Consider the following 19,321-nt stretch of genomic DNA (forward strand, 5'->3'; position numbering starts at 1 on the left):
AGATGCAGTTTTTTTTTAAATGATGACAGTTTTGTGTGTCTGTTTTAGATGTTAACGTACTATCAGAAGATCTGCATGTTGCATCTCTTCAAGAGAATAATGAAAAATGTCTGAGATGAAGTTGGCCTCATTGATTGAGGTACATCCTGCACAATTGTAGTCTGCATGTTCGCCTGTGTGGAAAATTCATTATTTTTCTGTGGTTTTCTTGCATTTGTCACTCACTTCCTCAGCACAAGAAGATTGTGGGTATGATGACAGTGCTTCTCTTTCATTTCTTTACTGTCTGACAGACATGCTTGATGTAATAACTTAAAAATAACTTGGTTTGGTCACAAAATCTACAGGCAAGCAGAGGGGCAAGATTCAACGTGTTTGGAAGTAGAAAAAAAAGAAAAAAGAAAAAAGAAGAAGCATCAGATCAGCAGAGGAAGGAGGAAGTAAAGAGGAGAAGAGGGGCTGACTGGAAAGAATGTACTCTTAGAATTCACTGTATGTTTTGTGTTTGTTTGTTTGTGTGTGTGCGTGCGAACGAGAGAATGTGTGCGTGTGTGTCTCTGTGTGTGTAACCCTTTGTCTAAAATTGAAGAAATGTCTCTGAGACTACCTCGCAACTGGGACTTCAGCACATTCAGAGCTGAAACCGCCAAGATAGGTGAGTGACACTGTGTGTTTAAGTGTGTGGTCAAAGGTCAAAGTCTTTTCCGTGTTTTAGGAATTCCACTTGGCCAAGTGGGTAGATTTCTGTGTGATCCCTTGTATTCATTGACAGCAGGCCTCCTGTCACTAGGAACTAGAGGTTTGATCTACACTGGCTCATGTGATGTGTGACTTATTTTATGATAAATGTAATTAACTGGGCCGTGATGGCCAGATGTGTTTAGTGTAACTTGGATTTTACAGTATCTGTAAATCACAGAAATAAGTGGCATAGTGATTGCTGAGCGTTCACCCTGAGGCTATATAATTCTCTTGAGCTCTTCTAATCTGCTACACGCATGTGTTTCCTTGTAATTCGGTTGAATCCCATAACCTCTATTTGATTTGTTGGATATTTTGATACAAGATTGTTTCTAGTACTTGACTAGCCCACTTTACTAATACTACTTTACTGATTTGACTACACGTTCTCATTCATCTCCAGGCTGTTTAAAATCTCGGTTATACTTTATTTTAAGGTGACATAGTTACATTGTACTTACTATAGAGTTAGGGTTAGTGTTTGTTTTAGGGTTAGTTACCTGTGATTTACTGTTATTACTATAGTAAGTACATGTAGTAACATGTAACTACGTCACCTTAAAATGGAGTGTATTGCTAAGAGTTAAAGCATGTCTTTCACCAGCTTTATGGAGCAATCGAGTATAAAACGAGGCAGTTTTATGGTTGTATGTGATGGTGACTCGTGGTGTTTCTGGTCTCATTCTGCTCTGTCTGGTGGAGATGCAAAGCATTTGTGATTTCCTCTGTGTTTAATCTTCATGCAGGCAGGAAGACACTGCGACACTCACTTTTGTCTGAGAAACATGCTCATTCTCAGCTCAAAATGTCAGCATGTTATTATGCTAGGTAATTATCTATTATGCAGCCCATTACAAGGTATTTGGTTAATGTTCTCTGCAGTATCCTATCTGCAATGGACGACACAGGCGTTGTATGATAATCTAGGCCAGTTTATGAGAGCGAGTGTTTCTTGCTGTGTGATAGTTTTCTTTACATTGGTGGCTTCACATTTTTGTTATTACTGTATTATAACTTGATATTTAGCAGACATGTTTTAAGATATCAATTTAAGGCAGGTATTCATTATTATTTTATCATTTTATTTTTGTATCAGTCACTGTTTTATATCAGTTGTTGTTGGATATTTAAATTGCATTATCGTTTCCCATATAATGTTAAAATATGAAAAACAATATTAATTACACTTTTTAATTACACATTTATTATATTAATACAATTTAACTTTTCATAGTGAACATTCTAATGCTGTGATGTCTAAATTCACGTGAAGCATTTGAAATTATTGATTTGTTACAAATTTTAATGACTGATTATTTTTTATCTTTTTACTTTTATTATTTATTTAAACTATTTTGATTTTTTTAAATATTTTTTAGAAATTGAATCAGTTATTTACAATTTATCAGTTACCAGCGATAACGTATATATTTTTAGTTTTAATATTTATCTAAACTATTTAGATTTTTTTTAACTATTTAGAAGCCATAACATAATTATTTGTTGCAGTATTAATATTTATTTAAACTATTTCGATTTTTTGAAAACTATTTAGAAATTTTATATCAGCCATTTATCAGTTACCAGCCATAAAATAAATGATTACAAAATAATTATCAACTTTTCATATTTTGTTTTACCAACCAATTTTACTTCAGTAAAATGACGTATTAGTGAAACGGTATGGAAAAAAAAGACAGGTCTTGACTTTATCCATCAGGGAAATAAAAAAGCGGAGGATAGTGATGTCAAATGATAAGTTGAAAGTTGTTTCAGGAGTGAAGTAAGATCTTTTAATGAAAGATTTTTTGGAATAACATGCACTGATGAATTATTATTTTAGTTGAATGTTGATTTTAGCTGCTAGACTATTAAATTGTGCATCTCAGCCAGAGACAATAGAACAGCATCTGAGCTGCTGAATGTGAATGATCAACATGCCCTTTTCACTAATGTCACACACTGACGCAAACAGCTTCTTGCATCTTTGCTATGATCTCCTTGGTAATTTATAGGGAGTTTCAACCTACTCTCTTCCCTTCCCCACCATAAAAGCTCCCCTGATCCCTGCGTGTGTCATAGACTTGGGTGAGGTCAATGTGTGTGGGCCCGTGGTCCAGGAGAGAGAACAGTGGTCCGTGCTCTCCATCAGGCAAGATCTTCTCTAAATAGACCAAAGAAGCTGGCGTTAGGTGGGGATCTTTCAAAAACTCTACTTCCTGTTGCTGATGAGCTTGTAACTTCCTGTTTATCTTAGTTCTCTCTCTTCTGCCCTTCCCTCTGTTCTCAATGGGTTATAGTGAATTTGACGACAAAAGCTTCAAGCTGCTTAAATCAACGTGACACCATCTCTTGTCAATTAGATAATGGCTGATTTCTTGCTATTTAGAGATGTATTTATTGTAGATGCTTTCTTATCAAAGAGACTCACATGAAGTCAAGTGTTTGTGGCTTCACTAAGCAGCTTTCACTATGATGAATGCTGATTGCAATGCCTGTATGATTTTCATATTTTCTACCACCCAGAACATCTCAGTTTTTTCTTATCTCTCAATCACAAGGGTCTCTACCTACCCCACCCTCTCTTTACAATGGGCTATCCTGTCAGAAAGCAAAATCACAAATTAGATGTCTTTAGTCTAGATTAGATGTCTCTTCCAGACACCAATGGGCTTAAATGAAACACAAATGGAGGTTTTTCTGAGAACATGTTTTTGCTGGTATTCACTGATTTAAGCTGGGTTTAGCTGGTTTGGCCTGGCAGCCATCTGATCTCTGAGTCTGACCAGTGGAAAAGTGTCCAAAACCACTCTAAAAGCCAACAGACCAGTTTGACCTGTCTTGGAAACCTGCTAAAACCAGCAAACCATATATTTGTTTCAGTAGGGTTATTCATTTTTTTTCAGAACCAAACTTTCTGAGCTCTGTACTCTTATTGTAGGTCAACCTGTGTGTGTGAATATATATAATATTTATTTCTCCTAAAAATGTTAGCAGGTGGTTTATTCTTGAGTGACACATAACTGAGAACTCCATTAGGTTTCTCAAGGTATAAAAGGGCAATCTTTGAACAATGAAACGTTCCACTTTGATGTTTCAGTTCTCAAAACCCCTGTGTGAAAGAGTCAAAATCCAATAATACCCTTTTGACCTGAAATAATCTATTGCACAGTAACATCGAAAGTGCATGGTGTTGTATTGTTCCAGGCAGAGCTGTCCTTTTCATTTGTGATGGTCCTAAAGTTACAGCAGGACAGTTTCTTCAGTACTTCGATAATCAAAGCCAGTCTGCAAATGTTTGTTATGCAGGAAGCTGCTGGGTTCGGAGAGTTACCACTGACATTCACCACACTACATGGTGTTTTCATGATATAATTATAGACTCACTAAATTATTTCAGTCAAAGGTGACTTCACTTTCTGCAAGTCGGACTCCTCTGCGTATTCTTATTCTCTGCCTGCTTGTTGTCGGTTTCCACTCAGCACGCTCCAAGAGTGTTATACCTGGGGAAGGGAGCCCTGGATCCACTCACACTGGTTTTAAGAAATCAATGGAGAAACCTCTGAAAACAGGCTGGCTGAAGAAGCAGAGATCCATCGTGAAGAACTGGCAGCTGCGCTTCTTTGTGCTGAGAGGAAACGTTCTCACGTACCATAAGGACGACAGAGAGAGCGCTCTCCAGGTAGGAGGCATGCAAGCATTAGTGATTGAAACAGTGAGATTTTTATATTATTAGTATTATTTTGTAATGCATATTTTTATTTCTTCATTCCTGAGGTTTTAACTGTAGCCTATGCAATGTTTTTTTTCATGCAATGCCATTCCTGACAGTCAAATAACTAAACTAAAATGAATTATTTAATCTTTTTTTTTTTTAAAGTTCAATTTAAATATTATGTTTCAATTATATCTTGATTTCCTCGATTTTCAGTGTGGTCTTAAACTTTTGAGTCTCGCTATGTCATCAAAATGTATAATATTGATATTCGAAAACAAATAACAATGAAACTAAAGCTTTCTAACAAAATATATGTATTTGTATTTATCACTTAATCAGATTTAATCAGACATAACTGTCTGTAACTATTCCCTTTTGTCTCATTTTGATCTCAGGGAACCATACCTTTGTTCTCATGCCAAGTTAATGAGCTGCCATCAAATGCAGATGATAAATTCCTGTTTGAGATTATACCAGGTGAGGTTTTTTTTTTATACTTCTGTAGCACTGTGTGTCACAGGCCTGTTATATATGCTAGTTGTTTACAGTGTATAAGATGATCTCATGGGCTACTACAGTATATGTGTTGAAAGGCAATATCATAAAAAAAAAATTCTTGTGTCCCTGATGCCACAGGTTGCAGTACAGATCGGGAGCGAGATGCCTATGTTCTCATGGCGACCAGTCAGAGCGAGATGGAAGAGTGGGTGCGCTCCATCCGGAAGGCCATTGGATCACGGTCCAATGGAGGTATCTATTGTTCGTCATAAAAAATATACCATACATATTTGCCTATAAGGTTATTGACAGATTGAGGAAGTTCTAATACACTAATTTTCTTCCACACTGTAAGGAAAGATCTGTGGAAGAATGGAAAAGCTACCTTTTCATTTGCTGCCAGAAGATTATTTGTTACATTTTTCAGACATTTCCTTTATCCCTAAAACATAACAATGTGGTTTTGTTTACTGCTCGCTTAGGTTGTTTCAGAGGGACTGTCTATAATAAGTCCCAGTAAAAAATACACATTAGTCACTTTGGATGAAGGAATTAACTAAATGACTGACTAAATCTTGCAAACAGAGACCGTGCAAGGCAGAGACATTCCACTCGTATTTACAATTTATATGAATGGTATGAATGGCACAACAGCTGGACTAGCCTAAACATTTTTAAGGTTTAGTTCACCCAAAAATGTAAATTCTGTCATCATTTACTCACCCTCATGTCGTTCCAAACCCGTAAGACTTTCATTCATCTTCGGAACACAGTTGAAGATCTTTTTGAGAGCTTTCTTTCTTTCCATCAACAGCCACGCAAGTACTACTTTGATGCAAAAAATTAATAAAGAGATCATAAAACTAATCCATGTGAATTGAGCAGTTTAGTCCAAATTTTCTGAAGAGACTTGATCGCTTTATATGATGGACAGATTGAATTTAGTCTTTTATTCACATATTGATCAGCAAACATAAACAGAAGCTCAACCGAACCTGCTTAACACGAGAATGAACCTCATTGGTTCTTGCAGAAGCTCAAACGTGCTGCGTAACACACAAGAATGAACCTTCACTACAAGTCAAGTCAAGTCACATTTATTTATATAGTGCTTTTTACAATACAGATTGTTTCAAAGCAGCTTTACAGAGATAACAGGAAAATAATGCAAAAAAGTTTGTTTCCAGAAGAAAATAGCGTCACAGTCCAGCTTAAGTAAGTTCAGTGATGTTTCATTTTTGTTTTAAAAAAAGTTATTAATTTAGTTAATTTATATATATATATAGCCGCTCTGGAATAAACTGTGATGTCATTGTCCAGCTCAGTTCAGTTCTTGTATAATAGTGTCAATGCAGGCAGATCAATATTATTGTTGAATATTAAATTAAATGTAAAATGTAATGTCCCCAACTAAGCAAGCCAAGCCAATGGCAACAAAGGTGGAAAAAGGTCGACAGTGGCAAGGAACCAAAACTCCATCAGGTGGCAGAATGGAGGAAAAAACCTTGGGAGAACCCAGGCTCAGTCGGGGGCCAGTTCTCCTCTGGCCAATGAGCGAACAGTGTATGATTATGATTCAGGCAGCATTATAAGTCAGAAGTCAGAATGGTTTGGAACAATCGGAATGTTATCCAGTTCCATCTGGTTGTAGATCTGAGTCATCACGCTGGTATGGAGACAAGTTTGTAGAGGATCAGTGCTGATGGCTGTCGTGTCCATGAGTCCTTCACAGGGGAGTCTCTCTAGTTGACACAATCTCTGCTGACACTTCAGGGATGAGTTGTGGTCGTGTCTAGGCGCAGGTCCACCATCTAATCTGGATACAGCCTGGATCCAGCTGATTACAGTGAACCTCAGGATAAGCAGAAAGACTAACATTAGCGTATGGATTAGTTTTATTGATCAATTAGTTTAATTGATCATATGGATTAGTTTTATGATCAATTTATGAACTTTTTGAAGTGGTAGTTGAATAGCTGTCAATGGAGGGACAGAAAGCTCTTCAGGGATTCATTTGTGTTCCAAAGATGAATCGAAAGTCTTATAGGTTTGGAACGACATGACAGAATTGTTTGGGGTGAACTATCCCTTAAGGAAGCACGATGGCCTATACATTGTGCTTCCTTAAGGGATAGTTCACCCCAAACAATCATTTGCCCCTTGTTTACCATAACTTGGCTGTGTGTCTAATGTATAATGTCCAAAGGGTGTTTTATTCAGAAAATATGAATCCATGGACTCCCACTGCTATGCAATAAAAGAGTTATGTTTCTTTCTTCAAAGTCTTTGGAAAGAGCCTTTCAGACATCATGGTGTATGAGAAGAAATTTGGGCATCGACTGGTGCCCATCCTGGTGGAGAAGTGTGCTGAATTCATCAGAGAGCATGGTTTGAATGAGGAGGGCATCTTTCGCCTGCCAGGACAGGACAACCAGGTCAAGCAGTTCAGAGAGGCCTTTGATGCCGGAGAAAGACCCTCTTTCCCCAGGTAAAGTTTCACATGTCTAGAACGGCTCAGGGATAATGTAGTAGAGAACTGATTTGAGTAAAGCATATGTTTACAAAAAAAGTATTATGGTGGTACCATAGGCCAGTAATGGTATGCAATGGTAACACTAATACAGGGGTCGGCAACCCAAAATGTTGAAAGAGCCATATCGGACCGGAAAAAAAAAAAAAAAAAAATCTGTCTGGAGCCGCAAAAAATTAAAAGCCTTATAAGCCTTATAATGAAGGCAACATAAGTGTCTATATTAGCTTTATTAGCCCCCTAGTATCAAAATGATAAGTAGGCTACAAATACATAATGAGCATTCATTATTAAATGTTTATTTTCCCTGCAGCACATCCTGGAGAGAATGACGCACCACGTGACTAATCTGCTGTACAATCGTGCTTTAAGTTTAACTTCCATTATCATTTTAATGTATTATGTTTCGATTTATTTATTCGTGTATTATGTTTACAACGTTGAAAAACTTTAACCCTTTCACACGTAAGTTTAAAATATTCTGACTGACAGTATTCAGTATTCTACTGATTCCCCCCTGCATGAGTTTTTCAAGGCGACCATTATTTAGAATGTCACTTTATGGTTTCCATGGTGACGCGTCATTGCGTGTCACGTGACACACCGCAGCAGCAACAGAGCTGAATGAATGATGATCTGCTTTTATGTCATTTTTCCTTTTTTATTCAAAATATTCACAAATTTGTTAGATATGGCATGAAATATCTGATATTCCGATTGTCAAATATATGCAAGTGGAAGCGTTTTGTTGTTTAAACACCTTTATAACGATCGCGTTAGTTGAGCTGTCGGATCTGTTGGATTTACAACACGTGAATTCATCCACTTCTCCCGAAATACATAAAAGTAAGTGGCTGGTGAAATGGGAGAAGAATAGAGTAAACTTTAAAGTTACTTACACAATGTGTATCTAATATGAATAAAACGTGTCTAATTATAATGGAAATGGTTATTATTGCCTCTTCCTTTAACATCAGTATGTATTTTACAAACTCTAAATGTATTTTTTTTTTTTTTGTATTATATGTCTGAAACCTAAAATAAACATTATGTGGTTGAAAACACTGAAAAGTTGTGATATATGACAGCTCTGAGCGCGCCTGTCTCTGGCTCAGCGCCAGCCAACGCGCGAGAGCACATTTGAATTTAGCAGTTGATCACGTGATGCACTGACCCTTCTAATCACACCTACCGATGTGATCGTACGTGCGAAAGGGTTAAGAATGTTTGTCATGTTTTTCCTCCTACAGAAATTATATTAAAACAAAAAATATTTTTTCCATTTTCATATTTTTGAAAAAGCTCCAGGGAGCCACTAGGGCGGCGCTTAAGAGCCGCGGGTTGCCGACCCCTGCACTAATATATGGGGCACCTTAAGATAACCAGAGACCGACCCCTGGGCTACAAAAACGAATGTCACTTAGTCAACACATAGACTTTTCAGTTTGTACGCTAATATGAATGAATTCAAATGACATAACTTTAGAAATGTTTCTTCCTTGTTTTTCTAACTAAAAAATCCTTGATAACACCATGGACCAACTTGTACCATGGACAGTTTTGAGTATGATATGAGTATTTGAGTGTCGAAATATCCCGTTCACAAAGCAGCTTACAACACTGTATGTATGAACGTGCAATTGTATCTATCAACTGTAATCATGGTGACAGTGACTAAAGGAACTGCAAAGATGGCGACATAAATAAAAGTGTAAAGTCTTATCACATTTGAAATGACAAAAAGTCGATGCGCGCGTTCATCTGTCAAGTTAACTGACAGCGGCTTTAATACCTGAGTGAAAGAGGAGCATTTGCGTCATGCTCAGACCGCAAAACTGACAAGGACGACTGGATCTAAAACCTTCAGATGACACACAGATTATATCCACAGAAGGGCTCTCTTGGACTGTATAACCTTACAGAAAACTAGTTGTCTAGTCCGGTTTTGTTATGTTATGATATTACCATAGAACACTACCTTTCAAACGTTTGGGGTCGGGCTAATATTTTTATTGTTTTTGAAAGAAGTCTGTTATGCTCACCAAGGCTGCATTTATTTGATAAAACATGCAGAAATATTATTACAATTTAAAATAACTGTTTTCTATTTTAATATATTTTAAAATGTAATTTATTCCTGTGATGGCAAAGCTGAATTTACAGTATCATTACTCCAGTCTTCAGTGTCACATGATCTTTCAGAAATCATTCTGATATGCTGATTTGCTGGTCAAGAAATATTTCTTATTATTATACATGTTAACAGTTGATGAATAGGAAATTCAAAAGAGCAGCATTTATTTGAAATATGAATCTGTTGTAATGTCTTTACCTAATTTAATGCATCCTTATTGCAACCTCAAAAAAACATTATATTATATATACATTTTGTAACATTATAAATGTCTTTACTGTCGCTTTCGATCAATTATATGGGTCATTGCTGAATAAATGAATTAATTTCTTTGTGAATGATAGTGTATATGTTAAAAACTTAATTTAATGTATTTTTATTATAATTTTATTTATTTTGTTTGTAATAACATCAGGTTACTTTGAAGAGATAATTAAATAAATCAAATTATTAAATAAATGTCCAACAATAAATAACCATCTTCTACTAAAATATTTCATTTTCATATGATTTTTGTACCTGTGTCAGATGACCATTGGTTTCCAGACTTCTATTTTTGCAGTGTTTTTTAAAGTATGCATGCGAATGGGGTTTTTATGTGGATAACCACACTCTGCATGACCATTTATGGTGAAACACAGCACTATAGTCTTCACAGACTTTTTGAGGAAGTAGCATAGGTAAAGGGTTTGACCCAGAAAGTTTAAACTAGATCTGAGAGAGAGAGAGACAGAGAGAGAGAGAGAGAGATGTGCAAAAGCATGAGAATTAGAGTGACAGTAGCACAGTATTTCAGAGGAACCTGGCACACATCGATGATCTGCGGCTGAGCCACATCCTGTCCTGACTAACAGAGATCTTGCCATTCAACACACGCACATATACATTCGACAAGTAACTTTTTTCACTTTCTAAAACACACACAAAAAAAATATCTGTCTGAAAACAATAATAGTAGACTGTAATAATGACTGAATGTCAAACTTTGTTTATACCTTCTCCCTGCAGTGACACTGATGTCCACACGGTGGGGTCCTTACTCAAGTTGTACCTCAGAGAGCTTCCTGAACCTGTTGTGCCATGGACTCAGTATCAGGACTTCCTTGACAGCACTCTGATGCTGGATGCCACCACTGCAACTGTGAGGATCACATTCACAAAGACAGTATAGCAGATGAGTAAGGATTCTTTGACTAATTGCAATCTGATCAATTCCAGGGCAAAGAAAAGCTGGAGAAACAAATCAGCCTTTTACCAAAAGTGAACTACAACCTCCTTAGTTACATCTGCAGGTACTGTATGAGTTACTATAAGAGTGTAAAAACAGATCAGACATCGATAACAGCAAAATGTGTGAAATGCTGACATATATCCATATTTGTTAATGCAGATTCCTTTTTGAGGTCCAACAAAACTCAAAGGTGAATAAGATGAGTGTTGAGAATCTGGCCACAGTGATGGGGGTAAACCTGTTCAAACCGCAAGTGGAGGACGCCATCAGTATGATGAAGGGTCAGTTATCATCCTAAGACTCATAAAACATTACGTTCTACATTGTTTTTAAAATAACCGATGAGGTAATCAAATATACAATATATATTTACCAGATATAATAGATACAATGTTAATGTACTGTATTAAACAATTACAAAATACTAAACAATATATACAGTTTTAATATTGTAAACCTGCTAAAAATATAGTTGATTTATTAAAAAAGGTATTTTGATCAGTTCTTGCTCCAATTTGTATGATTTTTATCCAATAAAAAGCTCTTTTGAATGAAAATGTCCCAGTTCCTAAAACAAAGAAGCACATCATAGGCTGAATTCAGAATGATAGCACCCTCAGAATGATAGCACTACTTTTTATGCTATATTTAGTTGTAGTTCAGTAGTTGGGTGATATGTTTTAAACTAAAGGCTATTGCCTAATAAAAGTCCTTTGTTTCAGCTAGAGATGCATTAACACTGGAAATTCATGGGGTGTTTAACCTGAACTGCAATGAGTAAGAATGAGATAACAAGTATGGTGTTATTGGTTAACACATTGCAGTGGTAATGATCCGTTCTCTCACCTCTTGCTCACATACACAGGAACTCCCATGATACAGAAGGTAATGACGGTTATGATCAGACACCATGAGCATCTTTTCCCCCCCTCCAAAGATAAGCTGCCGTCTCCTCTTCCCAGCAAGAAAAACAAAAGCAAGAAGACCAGTAACCCTCGCAGTTTTGTGGGCTGGGAGTCTGCAGAGGTACCGATCACATTATCTAACAACTTCCATATACATGGAAAACTAAGAAATATCAGGCAATTTCCAAATTGTGGTTTGTAGGCCTGTAAAATGTTTAAATATACACAACCTTTCAAAAATTTAGGAAAACAGTATTTTTCTATTTTAAAATATTTTCAAATGTAATTTATTCCTGTGATGGCAAAGCTGAATTCAGCGTCATTACTTCAGTCTTCCAATCCTTCAGAAATCATTCTAATACGTTGATTTGGTGCTCAAGTTTATTATTATTTTTATTTTATTTTTTTCTCTCCCGAATTTCTTGATGAATAGTAAGTTCAAAAGTTCAATAGAAATCTTTTGTAACATTATACATTTCTTTTAAAGTTCAATTTAATGTCCTTGCTGAGTAAAAATATTCATTTTTTTACTCGTTGAACTAGTGTATAAAAGTTCTAAATATAGAATTGTCTTTATGCTAGGAAATAACAGGCAATTTAAAAATTGTAAAATATTTAATCAGTTCTAAAATATTCAGCTAGAAATTGCTCTTTGTAATAATTATTTTCACATTTTCTTTATAAATTTTAAGCAGTTAGATGTTGCATTATTTATAATGTAATTTATTTAAATAAAATATATAAATAAAAATAAAACAAAATATATTTTTATTTTATTTTTATTTATTTTATTTTATTTTATATATAAAAATAAAAATAAAACAAAAGCCGGAAAAATGGCTGGAAGTGTTTTTTGTTTGTAGGCATGAAATTGACAATTTAGTCATATTTAAGAAAACATCTACTGTTCTTTAAAGGTTAGAGATATGTTTTGGAGCTTTCACAGCATTACTTTCACACCTGCACCTCTTAACTGATCGTATCACTCTTTTCTCAAAGTGTGAAGTGTCCTCCCCGTCTGAATCTCCGGAGGAAGAGGAAGTAGACACGCCTGAGGATGAGAAGAGGGACGAGTGGTCATCAGAAGCAGGGTCAGAAGACACACCTCTTTCTCCTTCCTCTGAATTTTCGCCCACAATGGACCCGTGGCCCGACAGTCCCAGAAAGAGGACGCAAACTCTACCCAGCTTGGGCTGTCCGGCAGCGGGAAGAACAGGCCGTGAGCCCACTTGGGATCGTTGGAGCAGGTTCCCGGAGAGCTTTAACGAAAATGACGAGAAAACATTCTCAGAGGACATATTTAAGTTACTCGACCTGCAGAAAGTGACACTATTTTCTGGAGAGCAGAAAAGTGAAAAGGAAAAAGTGGAAGGACAAACGGACACAGAGGACACAGGCTTGTGTAAGACAGGTAGCAATGTTGTTGTCAAGCAGATAGACGCTCCAAAAACACAGGCACAGAGCACAGCCCCCCTGCCAAAACCTCAGCCGAGAAACAAGGAGAGTGTGGTGGCTTTGAGCAGAGAGAAGCCAGCAGCACCAGTAGACCCTGCTCTACAGAAAAACAATGAAGCACAGCAAGAAAACACAGACTCAACAAACATCATCAGCAGGTATAGCACAGTACATACCTGTTAATTATTTGCCTCACAGTAATTAGCAGTGTTTGCTAAGGGTCAGGGATTTGAACAAACATCCTTCAGACATAGATTTTTGCACGCCAGACAAAAAAACAGACCATTATAATGACATTTAAGGGCTAGAATGTCAGAGACTTGGGAATGAGCTCTTTCTATGTGGCCCAGTAAGTAACCACTACCTAGCAACCACATATACACCCTAGAAACCAACTAGCGACCACCCAGAACACCCTTGTTGTGGCAGGGATCGAGGTGATTTGGTTGATTTTTTTTAAGAAATAAAATATTATATATTAAATCAGGGATGTTCAACTTCGGTCCTGGAGGGCTACTGTCCTGCAAAGTTTAGCTCCAACCCTGACAAAAGCTCTTTTCTAGTAATCCTGAAAACATTGATTAGCTTCAGGTGTGTTTAATTAGGGTTGGAGCTAAACACTGCAGGACAGTGGCCCTCCAGGACTGAAGTTGCCCATCCCTGTATTAAATACATATAATTATTATAATATATAAAAGATAAAGTAAATAAAAGTTGTTGGAGAGCTAATTTATTCTTGTAAGAGAAAAGCTGAATTTTCAGCAGCCATTACTCCAGTCTTCAGTCACATGATCCTTCAGGAATCATTCTAATATGCTGATTTGGAACAATTATTATTATTATTATTAATGTTGATAATATATAAATGTATATTGTCTGTGTGTGTGTGTGTGTGTGTTTGTGTGTGTTTGTACCTTTAGTCTCCAGCAGAAGAACAAAGAGTTGAGCGCTACAGTGGTAGAGTTGCAGGCAGAACTAGAGGCAGAGAGACGCCGCAAAGCTGCATTAGAGATCTTACTACGCAACACGGAGCGCAGCAGGGACGAAGCTCTCACGCGCAATGAGCAGCTCAACAGAGAGATTCAGGAGTTCCTCAACAGACCCACTGCTGGACCATCTTAGTGACACTATCAAACAAACAAAGTTCAAGCTTAGTCCTGTCTAGTTTCTCACAGGAATACAAGACGAGCTATCTGGACAACTCCATTGTGTTTTACACCTTGAACTGCTATGAATAATGTCTTTGAAATAAGACCAGTGGTAATGTCCATCTCTCAGTTTCTGTCCATGATTTGGCAGATGTAAAACCTCTACAATGTCTGACACCTTATGTACAGAAATTATAGATATGATCTAGTTATTTGGTTTCACATTGGGATTGTAATTTGTAACATGACAAGATGTGAACTCTGAAATTATACAGTATTGGACTGAACAGTTTAGATTTATAAAGACTATTTAATTATTTCTGTTGAAATGTTCATAGTATTTTCTAATGGATACTTAACACATAGTATTCATAGTACATATGTAAATTTTAGGGTTAGCGATGTCACTAACCCGGGAGGAATGTTGTGTTGTCCTTACCAGCCGTTTGTTATAGTCCTTAAAAAGCAATTTCTTTAAAAGAAAATATCTCCCTTTGCTTTGAACTTTGAGCGTTGTAACTTTGCAGATGTTGTTTATGCTCAAACAGCAACATTACACACTAACTAAAGTTAGAAAAGTGAAATCATATTCAACCTCCCCTTTAATTTGAACATTGGTAAAAAGTTCTTAGAACATAATTTAGCTGGGTAAGGCCAGAAAAGTATCTTAGGTTTAAGCCATTTTTTTCAACAGAGAGAAAATTGTTTCCACCTTTTATTATAAATAATAAATGAAAGAACTATTGTGTGCAGAGTTTTAAAATAGTTATTATTTATGTGATCGCTAGACTGCATTAGACTCCATTAGAGTCTGTGAAAAATTTGGTGAAAAGGACAAAAAATGTGGATTACTGTCAGTAAGTAAACAGTTTTATCTGGCTTTTCTTTCCTACACCTTCACTTCTGTTGTCTGGTTGCAGTCAGAAAGAGATAGTGTGTCAGAGGAGATAAAATGTGACAGAGTGTGATAGAGCAATGAGAAGAATGCTTTTTTAGAACCGAATTCACACAAGAGTTCACCACATGTGTGTTTTCAAGGAAGGGGTAAAAAGACACTAGGCATTACGTAAGGAAGAGACCAGATAGCATTGTGTCTGTCAGCTGTCATAATTAAATGATAGGGAAGGAATTTCCTATTTCCAACTGGATTATACGGACAATGTGCTGTTCAAAATCAACAAAATGCTGATTATATGAATATATGTTGTTCAGAGTCGTTCATGTGGTAGATTCCAGTTTGTTCTGTGAGGGTTTTCAATGGACATTTCTTCAGTTGTTTTTCTTGTACACTTAGGCCTACTGTAAATTGATCTCATCATGGCAGAACAATAGTTTCAAAGATAAACAACACTGTGATCAAGTGTATCTCCTACACAAGAAAGATTATCTTAAGAGGAAAAGAGTAAGGGTGAGCATTACAGTGAAAACTGGTTACTGGGTCAACATTTCATGCACATAAACCTAATTTAGGTACGCTAACTTTTTTTTTTGTTCAAAATTAGCGAGTAGGCCTACATCATTATTCCATCCATCACTACTACAGTTACGGTACGCCTATAATAAGTGTTTATATTCAGACTATTTTAGATGGACTGACTACAATGGCTCCGGCTACAATGTTCTTCCGCAAGACATGCAGTTTTTGTTTATTCACCACAAGAGCACAAAAAGTTGCATAGGGCTGCATCCGAAATCGCATGTTCCATAATATATAGTAGGTGAAAAACAGTGACGACAGGATTTTTATATAGAGAAATTGCCAAATTACAATTTTAAACTTAAGTAGCCTATTGGGTTTCAACTTTCTCACATATCTAATGATAGAAATGTAAAAATAAATAAAAAAAACGTTAAAGCAGTTCAAATTGTGACTTAGGCTACATCTTACTAAGATGCGATTATATAGTTTAGCCTAGGCTACTTTTTTTTTTATATGCATAAATGGACAATGGTGAACATTTTTTGACAGTTTGTGACCACTGTTTTGTTTTCAGACAGTTATATAACTTTCAAAAAAGTCTAGTAGCTACAAACGTTACTGTCACTCATCAAGAGCAGCTAAATGTTTGCTCACTCTTGCCTGGGTATTTCTGTTGTGCATGAGTTTACACACAAGGAAGCTTAATTTCAACCTTTAAAGTCCCCGTGAACCGGAAGTTGCAAACGACTTTTCTCCAGTGTTGTGACGTATTTCCCAGTGAAACGGAATATTGAACAGAGGGCAGGGTTTTACTCTAGCGCTCCTCCTCTCCATCTCTGCTCATTACAGACTAACGGTTTGGGGGGAGTGGTTAAGCGTTGCCCAAACCAATTCCTCAAACCTACGTCATCAGAGAAGGTCCTCCAATGCAGAGGGGAGGGGCATTTTCAGATTTTGATTAAAGATTACCATGGTAAAAATTTTTTTTTAAAAATATTTTCTTGCACGGATTAATTGTTCACCACAAGACTAGTAATATGCGCTAAAAAAGTAAATAGGGTCAATTTTGATTTCATGGGGACTTTAATTAAATTGACAAGTAAACAAGAACAAATAAACAAATTACAAGCAGAAGCAAAAATAAATACAATAAAATTAAAAATACAAATGCAAGTGCAAGTGCGTTAAGGTTTTCATATAGGTCTAACAGTATTCAGGTACATATATTCTCTGGCTCTGTGGGCATTATTGTTCGACTCCGAGTCGAAATGAACACCACAACTGAGAGTTTCTGTTCTGATATTATCAGATGAGATTGTCCTGACTGAAGCGCGAGCTCGTGAGGCTCCGCCCCCTGTGCCGTGCAGCAGCAGTTAATTTGCATTTAAAGGGCACACACTTAAACAGCGCGTTTTTCTGAGCCCCAAAAAATTACAATTTAAATATGCTGTAAAAATGATCTGTTGGGTATTTTGAGCTAAAACTTCACATACATACTCTGGGGACATCAGAGACTTATTTTACATCTTGTGAAAAGAGTCATAATAGGTGCCCTTTAAAGTGCAAACTGTCAACAAACATTTCTCCTCATCCCATTATGCACAGCGCAGCTGAATACGGCAAATGGTTTAGTCCGCAGTTTTTTGGCAGTTGGTTCTGTTCGAGGTCGGATCATGTTCTCACCACAAACGAACCGCTCCAGAGTTCGTTTCAAAGCGTACCGACGCTTGTTTGGCCCACTTTTGGTGCGCACCCGAGTGCGATTGCCGCATTCACACCTGCCCAAACGAACCGCACCTGGGGAAAACGAACTCTAGTACGATTCAACTGAACTAAATAGGCAGGTGTGAAAGCAGTCAAAGCACCCTAACATTAAAGGAGAACTCCGGTCAATTTTAACATTGAGCTAATTTTTTTATAAATTTGGAGTGCTGTCAGTACAGAGAACGACAAAAATCGTTTCGACAACTCGATTGTCGAGTTCACGCGCGTGATGATAGGTATAGCAACAGTGGAGAACTCGACAATCGACTACTATGGACTTCGACCGAAAACAGGAAAGTATGAGCGCTGGCCGAATTAACTTCATTTTTATTCATATCTTTCACATCTGCTGCAGTCAGATTAACCGTGTTCACTCTGAAGGAATCACTCACATTGGTTGTGCACTTGTATTGACACATCAAGGATGTTAAGAGGCTAAAAGCAGGTTTAAAACTTGCCCCATTTAAGTCAACAGGGTGCAAATTTTAAAAAGAGGAAAACAACTAATTAAGAAATTTTTTATTTTAATTCAACCTCTCAATAACTCTTTGGGGGCCTTGGAGTAAAAAAAGGGCCAGTTTAGAGGGAATAAAGCTTGGATCAGATAGGCAGAAACTGATCTTTGGGAAGTATTGGAAGTAGTTATTCTGACTGAAGCATTCCTCTGATAATTACCTTGTCAATACAGTTTTGTCGGTTAGGGAAATGCCCCTGTATGAAGTCCCTCTATTGGGTACTTGACATCCTGAGCCTCTGGAGACGCGTTCCAATGGCTACAGAGCTGTGTCAGCCCCAGAGTACAAGTGATAAGGGCTTCCCTCCACTTCCGAATGAGTGGTTTGTTTTTGCCCGTGAGCGCAGAAGCTCCTCACCAGGCACCCGGCTCAGGCTGCACACCCTTCAGATGATAAGATGCTCCAGAAGTCAGTGGAAATACAAACAATATTCACATGCACAGAATCCTAAGTAGTATGTGTTGTTTTTAGTGTTAGAAAAATAGTTATAGTCGTCTGTGCACAGTGTGAACACCTTTTTTTATTTCCCATAAGGAAATATTTAATTTTCAAGTACTGCAAACTCATTTCATCGTAATTGATGCTTATCAAGTGCTTAAAAACCTCTCTGAGAGCCCCACGGATTCTCTGATAACAGCACTGTAATGGCAAAAAGTGGTTGCTTTCAGTCTATCCTGCAACCTCTTACACCTCATTTCATTTCAATTTCCGTCACCACAGATATTTATCCTCTCTTGTTCAAAGATACGGAGGCAAGTCTTCAGACGTTTGTCAAAAAGAAATGGTCAATGAACATTGGTCCCAACACTCATAGGAAATCATAGGAAAAACAAATAAACACTAGGCCCAAAATCTGGCCTGGCTCATCCACCCAAACAAAGGAAGGGCCTTCTGCACGTATCAGAGGAATGTTTACAAAATCCTCATTAAGGAAACGAAAGCAGATAACGGTTCACACACACACACACACACACACACACACACACACTGGGACACTATGAACACTAGAAATGCAGAGCTTCCTAGTTTGTAGATAAGGGACAGAGAGAGAAAGTAGGCAGAGCAAGAGTCAGAGAGAGAGAGAGAGAAAGAGAGGAAAAAACATTTGAAAAGAGATGCCACAGGGGGACATCTATTTCACGTAGTGAAACCACCCTCAAGCCCAAACTTTTCAGACATCAAAAGGTGAGAAGAAGAATAAATGCTCAGAGTTCAGGAATAGAGGCACTTTATTGCAGTGAACAGTGTGCAGCTACGTATAA

The 19,321-nt window shown here is 37.1% G+C and overlaps 1 protein-coding gene across 2 annotated transcripts; it reads left to right on the forward strand.

Moving 5' to 3' along the window:
- arhgap25 (Rho GTPase activating protein 25) lies at window positions 1-15,576 on the forward strand. Of its 2 annotated transcripts, none has more exons than XM_081365968.1 (12): window positions 1-139; window positions 348-655; window positions 4,224-4,423; window positions 4,855-4,936; window positions 5,096-5,209; window positions 7,241-7,445; window positions 10,630-10,762; window positions 10,840-10,913; window positions 11,012-11,133; window positions 11,718-11,878; window positions 12,757-13,370; window positions 14,133-15,576. In XM_081365968.1, exons 2-12 carry the CDS (start codon window positions 592-594, stop codon window positions 14,332-14,334), a joined length of 1,971 nt encoding a protein of 656 aa, XP_081222094.1. In that variant the 5' UTR covers window positions 1-139; window positions 348-591; the 3' UTR covers window positions 14,335-15,576. The 2 variants fall into 2 exon arrangements, with proteins under 2 accessions (XP_081222094.1, XP_081222093.1); XM_081365967.1 differs by having other exon boundaries at window positions 47-249.
- Window positions 15,577-19,321: the final 3,745 nt, after the last annotated feature.

Source organism: Scardinius erythrophthalmus (genome assembly GCF_964197995.2).
Source record: "Scardinius erythrophthalmus genome assembly, chromosome: 5".
Lineage (NCBI taxonomy): Eukaryota > Metazoa > Chordata > Actinopteri > Cypriniformes > Leuciscidae > Scardinius > Scardinius erythrophthalmus.

Excerpts from the sequence above, each read along its gene's own strand:
- arhgap25 (XM_081365968.1), top strand. The coding sequence starts at position 592 with ATGTCTCTGAGACTACCTCGCAACTGGGACTTCAGCACATTCAGAGCT. Across the intron at positions 4,424-4,854 it reads ACAGAGAGAGCGCTCTCCAG|GGAACCATACCTTTGTTCTC; the intron begins GTAGGAGGCATG and ends TTTTGATCTCAG. Across the intron at positions 5,210-7,240 it reads TGGATCACGGTCCAATGGAG|TCTTTGGAAAGAGCCTTTCA; the intron begins GTATCTATTGTT and ends CTTTCTTCAAAG.